General features: G+C 44.0%; 1 protein-coding gene across 1 annotated transcript; it reads left to right on the forward strand.

Annotated features, from left to right (window-relative positions):
* Positions 1–953: 953 nt before the first annotated feature.
* Positions 954–2,413, forward strand: LOC310667282 (olfactory receptor 2A5-like; the record flags this gene model as incomplete). The annotated part of the gene is made up of 2 exons (XM_083419122.1): positions 954–1,000; positions 1,459–2,413. The coding sequence occupies exon 2, from the start codon at positions 1,481–1,483 to the stop codon at positions 2,411–2,413; it is 933 nt and encodes a 310-aa protein (XP_083275248.1). The 5' UTR covers positions 954–1,000; positions 1,459–1,480.
* Positions 2,414–10,457: the final 8,044 nt, after the last annotated feature.

The following is a 10,457-nucleotide window of genomic DNA, read 5'->3' on the forward strand; positions in this document are numbered from 1 at the left end:
CAGAGACTAGAGACTGGGGTATGCACAACAATAGAATTATTATTGCCGTTATTTCTTCTCCTCCTTCTCCTTCTCCTTCTCCTTCTCCTTCTCCTTCTCCTTCTCCTTCTCCTTCTCCTTCTCCTTCTCCTTCTCCTTCTCCTTCTCCTTCTCCTTCTCCTTCTCCTCCTTCTCCTTCTCCTTCTCCTTCTCCTTCTCCTTCTCCTTCTCCTTCTCCTTCTCCTTCTCCTTCTCCTTCTCCTTCTCCTTCTCCTTCTCCTTCTCCTCCTTCTCCTTCTCCTTCTCCTTCTCCTTATTGTTAAAAGAAACTAGACTGTATGGAGGAACCAAAATATTCCGCTTTTTTAGATTTCCAGAAGTTAACATGAATGAAGATTCAGGGGAGAACGGGAGTGATAAATATGAATGGGTGATGAATAGCTCACCCTAGAGGTTGGGGTTCTAGCCTAGACTTCTCCCTGACATGCAAGTTTTATTTGTGTGGGAATTTATTTACTAAAAAATAAATAAATACTATAGAGGAGCATTCAGTTATGCAAGCCCTCACCTGCTGTCTAAAATGCTACAGCTCAAACACAAGTTTGCCAGCTCACTGAGAATGCATCAGATACATACAGGGGAGGATTAGGGGTGTGCTATGGGTCCCATCCTAGCAAGGGGGGCTGTGGGAGGAGTGGAAGGGTAAGGTAACTCCATCAAGGTTTGAAAGCTAGAAGAGCAAATGGAATGGAAGGGGACACCAGTGTCTCAGACATCAGGATGTGTGTGTGTGTTGCCCTCCAAACATTTTAACAAAGCGTTTATTTAGGAGGCATGTGAAATGGATTTTAGTTGTAAGCCACACCTCTAGTGCATACTTAATATATTATTATTATTATTATCCTTACCCATACATTCTTAATAGGTTTATTTTCTTCTGCTTCAGGGGTAAGGAAGTTTCTGTTGATTATAAAGGCATCTTCTCCCTTCTTGAGACCATTTATCCCAGTAAATGACGGTGGTGAGATATTCAGCTGCTTCTAGGGGGGGTGGATGTCTGATATTTTGGTGGGGCACTGGTGGCGGTGGGAGGGTTTGGCTTAATTGAGATGACGAGACAAAAGTGGGGTTTCCTTGTCATTTTTAAATGTGATTAAGAAAAGCCTACACAGATGCTTATTGCCATGGTGAGACTCTCCACAGAAAGAAATTTGCCCACTCCCAGTCATCAAGGATGCCACCACCCCAAACAAAGAAACATTGCTGGGGGGAAACTGTCCCAACTCTATCAAGGGGAAAAGATAATGGAACATGTAGAGATAAATGATATTTGTAAGTTTATTTAATCCAAACTAAGACAGAACAGGAGTCATCTCAGATATCAACCCATTTCATGTTTGTAGCACTGAGAGTGAGTAATATTCTCCACTTCAGACACACAAGCCCAGGTGACAGGTTTCATCTCTTTCTTTTGTATAGGAAATGAGACTAGGAAGCTGCTATGAGGAACCAAACATTTGTGGCCGAATTCCTCCTGCTTGGTCTCTCGAAGAGCTTGAAGATCCGTCTTTTGCTGTTTGGGCTTTTTTCTGTGACCTACACCATCACTCTGGTGGGCAACTCAATGATACTGATGCTCATCTGGCTGGACCCCCGACTCCACACGCCCATGTACTTCTTCCTGAGCCACCTTGCCTTTGTGGACATCTGCTATACATCCAGCACAGTCCCCCAGATGTTGGTGAACCTCCAGAGCCCAAGACAAACCATCTCATTGGCTGGTTGTGCTGTACAGATGTATGTCTTCCTGGTCTTGGCCACGACTGAGTGCATCCTCCTGGCAGTGATGGCCTATGATAGGTATGTGGCAATATGCCACCCACTGCACTACACGTTCCTCATGAACAAGAGAGTATGCATGAAGCTGGCTGTCGCAACCTGGATGAGTGGCCTTTTATTGCCAGTGGCACACACAGTCCTTACCTGGCGGTTGCCATTCTGTGGTCCCAATCTGATTGATCACTTTTTCTGCGAAATGCCAGCATTGCTGAAGTTGGCCTGTGCCGATACCAAGATGGTTGAAAAGGTCACTTCGGTGGGATGCATTTTCACGTTGCTTATCCCCATCTCCTTTATCTTGATGACTTACACCCGCATCCTAGCTTCCGTCTTGAAAATCCAATCTGCCCAAGGACAGCACAAAGCATTCTCTACATGTGTCTCTCACATATCAGTGGTGGTGCTTTTCTATGGCAGCGCCATATTTATGTACATGAGACCTGAGTCCAGCCACTCCCCTGGTCAGGACAAAATGATCTCTCTGTTTTATAGCATTGTCATTCCATTGTTTAATCCAATTATATACAGTCTGAAGAACAGAGATGTGAAAGAGGCTTTGATTAAAATTCTCCGAAGGTGCAGAAGACCTTGTTGATCCTCAGCCAAACATGAGATGCAAACCTAGCACTTCGAAAGCACGCCAGTGCAAGTAGATAAATAGGTACCGCTGTGGCGGAAAGGTAAATGGCATTTCCATGCACTCTGGTTTCCGTCAGGTGTTCTGTTGCCAGAAGCAGTTTAGTCATGCTGGCCACATGACCTGGAAAGCTGTCTGTGGACAAAGGCTGGCTCCCCCGGCCTGAAAGAGAGATGAGCACCGCAACCCCATAGTCACCACTCACTGGACTTACCAGGTCAGGGTCCCTGACCATTTTTAAGCCTTATAGTAATCCAGCAGGTCCACTGTGGTTGACTCTTTCTGGCAGTGTCTCTGCAAGGTTTCAGGCAAGGACTTTGCTATCTGTGATACTTGTGTTGTGGGTTTTTGCTTTTGTTTTACTGGTGATGATAGGAATGGACCCTGAGACCTTCCAAGTACAAAGCCTTTTCTCTGCCACTGAAATATGACCCTGTTATAGGTTTATGGATTTGTTGAAGATAATGGTAACCAGCCAAGGGAGCCGGCGTTTGTCTGCAGACAGCTTTTTCTGGGTCATGTGGCCAGCATGACTAAACTGCTTCTGGCGCACGGAACACTGTGACGAGTGCCAGAGCGCCTGGAAAACCACTTACCTCCCCACTGCAATGGTACCTATTTATCTACTCACGCTGGTATGCTCCAAACTGCTAGGTTGGCAGCAGTTGGGACAAAGCAACTGGAGCTCAGCCTGTCACGCAGATTCGAACTGCTGACCTTATGATCAACAACCCCAAGTGGCTTGGTGGTTTAGGCCACAGTGCCACCCACGTCCCTTTAAGTTTATGGGTTTAATGAAGTTTTGGGGCATCAAAGCTAATTTCCTTGGAGGTGATAGCTTGACTCATGTGTGTATGTAAGTCAGACCCAATGTGTATCTAAGCCATGTGCTGGACCTTGTTAATCCTTTATTTGACCGAGTGTAAAAGCTCATTAAGTTAGATAATTTTCATTTGAGTTATTAGTCTGGGGTAGAGCCATTTAAGCGACACAAAGGATAATAAAACAATCCCATTTGCAGATGAGTGGGTTTCATCATCATCATCATCATCATCATATTTGTACCCCACCCATCTGACTGGGTTGCCCCAGGAACTCAGGGGGCTTCCAGTATATACCCTCAACTAAGGGTGTGGTGTAAAAGACAACTCCAGTGTTTTAGTGTGTTAGGAAAGGTTAGAGTTTAGAATGGAAGTTAGGAATGAAGCAACAGAGTTAGGAAGCTATGTGGACGAGAAGCAGAGAGAGAAATTAGGTGACAAGCATAGTGCAAGATAGTGCCTGTTTGAATCCAATGCTGCAAGACATTCCTGTATTGTAATGTTATATATACTGTACATGTGTAAAGAAACCATATATCATAACCAAATGAGAACATAGCTTAAGAAATTGTAAGTTAGGGCCAGGACCTCACTCAGGGCTCGTCCACACTTTGCTTGTCTCACATCTAGAAAGCTGGGATCTGAGATGTTTTCTGTTTGTCTCTTCACAGTCTGAGCAGGTGGCATACATGGTTTTCTTCCCATCCTCATTTAATCCTCACAACCACCTTATGAGGTAGCTTAGATTGAGAGGCAGTGACTGGCCTATGGTCACCGAATGATCTGAAACCTGGTCCCCCAAGTCCTCGTCTGACACTCTGACCACTTCACCACACTGGCTCTCTTACTTTCACTGCCCTTGTTCTTTCTTATTTCTGAGCTGTTGTGTCTTCCCCCAGTCCTGCAAACTGTCCCTTCCTCTCCCTTCTCCTACCCCAAGGTGAAGAAACATGCCTTGGGACAAAGGCAGAAGTGGCAGGAGGCCCTCACAGCCCACAGCTGAGCATCATTTCTCACTGGGGACTGAGGCCACCTGTCAAAGAATCTCTAGCAGGGAACTAATGCTGTGTGTGCCAGTTCCTGCTCAATGGTGGATTATCTCTCAGGGAATGCAATGGAATTGCATATTCTCTGTTTTCCTTTGGGGGATTCTGGAGCTGGTAGTTGCATTCCCAGTCTCCAGTGGGAACCGACACTCTGCCAGGAGGTGAGGGTGATTTGTACCACATGCCACAGGGTAAGTTTCCTTGGCCTGCAGTAGGGGAAACAAAAGGTTCATTGGAGGCTTGTGAATATTCACTTTGAATGTTCATAAAGCCTTAACTCCTTTTAGGATGTAGAAATAACGTTGATTTTTTAAAAAGGGGGAAAAGAATGTAGAACCTCTGATCCAAGTGTTGATTGTGGCTGATGGTACCCATAAAAAGACAATTTACAGACATTTTCTTTTCTTTTCTTTTCTATTTCTTATTTCTTTGCTTTCTTACCTATTCTTCACCACAAAGTCCAAAGCAGCTTAGGATATACAGTCCACAGGAATAAGCTTATTGTTTGTTTGCCTTCTGTGTCTTCACATCAGAGGTTCTTGTTTAAGTGAGGTGTTGTGTCTTAAAGCTGTAGAAGAGGGCTTTTTTCTTTTCTTTTTTTACAATGCTTTGCTGCCTACATAAAATGATACAGCAACAACAACACACACAAAATCCAGTACATATCATTACACAGAATATGGCTCAGGTGATTTTCATAAAACATACATTTTAAATCTATTATCTGAGTCAGTAACCAGTGATCAGGGCTTGGTAAATCCCACTGTGACAGAAGGTGATAAATAATTACAGTTAATGACACCATGCAAATTGCAATATGATCCTTGGCATATACAGACAACATGATGCATGGCTGTGTCATTTGTAAGAGAAAGCGATTGAGATTTGCATCCCCCTCTATCTCCGACCCAACCTCTCTTTTCGTAGGACAACCTATTCTAAACCCACAGATTCCCTCTCAGACAGATATTAGAAAACTAGTCTAATACCCTTATACCCCCCAAATGACACTACCCCCGCCATACTATTTCTCTGATCATTTTTGGAACTGTGCCCATTGACTTTCCTAGAGGAAATGGACTGAGCATAGTTGGGAACAGTTGCAGCTGGTTTCACACAAGGAAACTGTTTAATAGCTGAGGTTCCCAAATTTTGATCACAATCATAATTCAGAATCAGTTTGGGGAATTGCAGGCATAGCTATGTAGGCTCAGGGCCAGCCCAGGACATTTTTGCATCTGAGGTGAACCTCAACATGTGTCAGCACCGTCCTTGTCCCCACACCATGCAAGCTGAGTAGGACCTTTGCCCCTTTTGTACACCAAACACTCAACAGCCACCAGGCAGCATGGCCATTGATCAGGGATGACGTGACACCAAACAGTCAATGTTGGGTAGTGGCTGGAGTGATGGACGTGGGCCTGGGAGACCAGGGCTAAAATCCCCACTTAGCCATGAAGCTCATTGGGTGACCTTGGGATAATCTCTCTCTCTCTCTCTCTCTCTCTCTCTCTCTCTCTCTCTCTCTGCCCAAACCTACCTCACAGGAATGTTGTGGGGATTAAATGATAAGGGGTAGAAGATATGGACACCACCTTGAACTCCTGGGATTAACAGGTGGAGTATAGAGGAAATAAATAAATATGGATCCAAGTGGAGGAGGCACCAAAGACAAAAATGAAGCAGCAGGTGGGTGGGGGAAGAAGGAAGGCAAACAAGTGACGGAATGGGTGGGCAAGGAAAGAGGAGGTGATGGGCAGGCAGAAGACCAAAAGGCTGCCCTGCAGATTATTTGCATGGTGGGGGTGCTGTCATTAGTAACAGAATCCTTCTGAGATTTGCATTTCTTTCCGCACCATGATCTCATCATTTTAAAAGCCCAAGTCAGTTTCCATTGCTGGACATCTGAAAGAAACCAGGAGAATTACACGCTGATACTTCTTCCACTCAGGCTTTTTTGGCAGAAAGTAACAACAATGGGCATAAGTACTCCTTTTGGTATCTTTTTCCAGACCATTTTAGCAATTGAGTCCGCCATTGCCTTTTTAGGAAATGGATTTATCATAGTTGTGAATGGGCACCGATGGCTCCAAAACAGGAAGATGGCCCCTTGCGACTTCCTCTTGACCAGTTTGAGCATCTCCAGAATTATGCTGCAGGTGACAGTCATGATCGATAATATCCTGTACAACAGCCTTCCAGAGAACTATACTCGTACTCTTACACAGGAAATTAACACATTTTTCTGGTTATTTCTCAATAACGCCAGCTTCTGGTGTGCCACATGGCTCAACATTTTCTACTGTGTGAAGGTCACCAGCTTCCCCCATCACCTGTTCCTCTGGCTGAAGCTAAGGATTGATGTACTTGCACCCAGACTGCTCGGAATGGTGATAATAGCTTTCATGCTCTTCTCTGTTCATCCAACCATTCTTTATTTTGAAAACAAGAAACTCTGCAATCTCTCAGGAACTCTGGCATGGAATGCCAGTCTCAACAAGGTCTGCCACGACCCATACTTCCTTTTTAGAACTCTACAGTTCTGTTCTATAAGCATGAGTTTCACCCTGAGCATAATGGCATCCATGGTTTTGGTCATCTCTCTTTGGAGGCACAGAAAGAATCTAAAAAAGAGTGGCTCTGTCATTAAGGACCTCAGCACTCAGGTCTATCTCAATGTCATGAAGTCTTTGTTGTTCTCGCTGCTTGTTGACACTACGTATTTTGCTTCTTTAATCATGTCTGTGGTTCTATTTCTCAGGTATGGCACAAATAGCCAATTAGTTGTTAATATTATGCTGTCTGCAGTCCCTTCAGCACATACCATGAGCTTAATATTGTCCAATCCCAAACTGAAAGAATTCTTAATGCACATTCTACACATCAGACGAAGGGCAACCTAAAGAGAAGAAGGCTGTGGACCTGCATCTCTTGCATCCAAGAAGACAAGATTCTTTCCCTCCTTCCCTCCCTCTCTCTATATAAAACTTGCCTCAGATGTACTGTCTGCTGTATTTCATAATACAATAACACGAAAATGGAATCTAAGTAAAAAGAAAAACAGAAAAATAAAGAAAAGAAAATGCAAAGTTCTCTCAAAAGCAGATCTTAACCCTTGTCTCAAACAGAGTGAAATGCCAGCATTGCTGAAGTTGGCCTGTGCCGATACCAAGGTTGTTGAAAAGGTCACTTGTTAATCCTTTATTTAACCAAGTATAAAAGCTCATAAAGTTAGATAATTTTCATTTGATGTGTTAGTCTGGGGTAGAGCCATTTAAGCTACACAAAGGATAATTTAAAAATCCCATTTGCAAATGAGTGTGTTTAACAACAACAACACCCTGCCCATCTGACTGGGTTACCTGAACCACTCTGGGAGGCTTCCAGTACATACCCCCAATGAAGGGTTTTGTGTAAAAGACAACTCCAGTGTTTTAGTGTGTTAGGAAAGGTTAGAGTTTAGAATGGAAGTTAGGAATTAAGTAATAGAGTTAGGAAGCAATGTGGGCGAGAAGCAGAGAGAGAAATTAAGTGAAAAGCAGAGTGCAGGAGGCAGAAGAAATATATAGGGTCTGGTTGAAATCAATGCTTCGCTCCTGGAGGAGATAAGACAATCCTGGATTGTAATGCTGTGTATATATGTGTAAATAAACCATATATCATAAAGACACCACAGTCTCCACTGTGCCTCATTCTAAAAGGAAACACAGACCTTGGGTGAAAGTGAACCTGGTACCCCTGCAATCTCACACCGCTCGGTGATTAGGGTGCCCTGTAACAGCCCCTTTCTTTGACCTGCATGTGGAACCAAATGGGAACATAGCTTAAGAAATTGTAAGTTAGGGCCATGACCTCACTTAGGGCTCGTTCACACTTTGCTTGTCTCACATCTAGAAAGCTGGGATCTGAGACGTTTTCTGCTTGTCCCGAGCCTTCTCTTCACAGTCTGAGCAGGTGGCATACATGGTTTTCTTCCCATCCTCATTTAATCTTCACAACCACCTTGAGCTCTTGGTACAGCAAACTAAATATGACATAATAGGCATCACTGAAACCTGGTGGGATAAGTCCCACGATTGGAATGTAAAAATGGAGGGATACAATCTATTTCAGAGAAACAGACCAGACAAGAAAGGAGGAGGAGTGGCATTATATGTCAGGGATGTGTATACCTGTGAAGAGATCCAAGATTTAGAACCTCAAAGCCAAAGTGAGAGCATTTGGGTCAAAATTAAGGGAGAGAAGAATAACAGAGACCTCATTGTGGGAGTTTACTATAGATCCCCAAGCCAAACGGAGGACATAGATGATTCCTTCCTGGAACAGATGGCCAAACATGCAAAAGGAAGGGAGATAGTAGTAATGGGGGACTTCAATTACCCGGATATTTGTTGGATGTCAAACTCAGCCAAGAGCATAAGGTCAAACAGATTCCTCACTGGCCTTGCAGACAACTTCATTGTCCAGAAAGTGGGAGAAGCAACAAGAGGAACAGCCATTTTAGATCTGGTCCTAACCAATGCTGATGACCTGGTTAGTGGGGTAGAAGTGGAAGGATCATTAGGCGCGAGTGATCATGCTCTTCTGAAGTTTACTATACAGCGGAAAGGAGCAGCCAAGCATACTAGGACTCAATTTCTTGACTTTAAGAAAGCCGACTTCATAAAACTTAGGGAAGTGCTGGGTGAGATCCCATGGACAGTAATACTAAAAGGAAAGGGAGTTCATGATGGCTGGGAGTTTGTTAAGAGGGAGATAGTAAAAGCACAACTTCAGGCAATACCAATGAGACGGAAACATGGAAGGTGCCTAAAGAAGCCAGGGTGGCTATCTAAAGAACTTCTAACTGAGTTAAGATTAAAAAAGGATGTGTACAAAAAATGGAAAAGGGGGGAAACCACCAAAGAGGAATTCAAACAAATAGCCAGCACATGTAGACACAAAGTCAGAAAAGCTAAGGCACAGAATGAACTCAGGCTTGCTAGAGAGGTTAAAAGCAACAAAAAAGGCTTTTATGGGTATGTTCGTAGCAAAAGGAGGAACAAAGAAACAGTGGGGTCACTCAGAGGAGAAGATGGAGAAATGCAAACAGGGGACACAGAAAGGGCTGAACTCCTCAATGCCTTCTTTGCCTCAGTCTTCTCCGATAAAGAAAACAATGCCCGACCTGAAGAATTTGGAGGAAATGATTCAGCAGAGGAAACACAGCCCAGAATAACTAAGGAGATAGTACAAGAATACTTGGCTAGTTTAGATGTATTCAAGTCTCCAGGGCCAGATGAACTGCATCCAAGAGTATTAAAAGAACTGGCAGATGTGATCTCAGAACCACTGGCAGTCATCTTTGAGAATTCCTGGAGAACAGGCGAAGTCCCGGCAGACTGGAGGAGGGCAAATGTTGTCCCTATTTTCAAAAAGGGGAAAAGAGAGGACCCAAATAATTACCGCCCAGTCAGTCTGACATCAATACCAGGGAAGATTCTGGAACAGATCATTAAGCAAACAGTCTGTGAGCACCTAGAAAGGAATGCTGTGATCACCAATAGTCAGCATGGATTTCTGAAAAATAAGTCATGTCAGACTAACCTGATCTAGTTTTATGACAGAATTACAAGCCTGGTAGATGAAGGGAACGCAGTGGATGTAGCCTACCTTGATTTCAGCAAGGCATTTGACAAGGTGCCCCATGATATTCTTGTAAAGAAGCTGGTAAAATGCGGTCTTGACTATGCTACCACTCAGTGGATTTGTAACTGGCTGACTGACCGGACCCAAAGGGTGCTCATCAATGGTTCCTCTTCATCCTGGAGAAGAGTGACTAGTGGGGTGCCACAGGGTTCTGTCTTGGGCCCGGTCTTATTCAACATCTTTATCAACGACTTGGATGATGGACTCAAGGGCATTCTGATCAAATTTGCAGATGACACCAAACTGGGAGGGGTGGCTAACACCCCAGAGGACAGGATCACACTTCAAAACGACCTTGACAGATTAGAGAACTGGGCCAAAACAAACAAGATGAATTTTAACAGGGAGAAATGTAAAGTATTGCACTTGGGCAAAAAAAATGAGAGGCACAAATACAAGTTGGGTGACACCTGGCTTGAGAGCAGTACATGTGAAAAGGATCTAGGA

Source organism: Podarcis tiliguerta, assembly GCF_965153285.1.
Source record: "Podarcis tiliguerta genome assembly, chromosome: 17".
Classification (NCBI taxonomy): domain Eukaryota; kingdom Metazoa; phylum Chordata; class Lepidosauria; order Squamata; family Lacertidae; genus Podarcis; species Podarcis tiliguerta.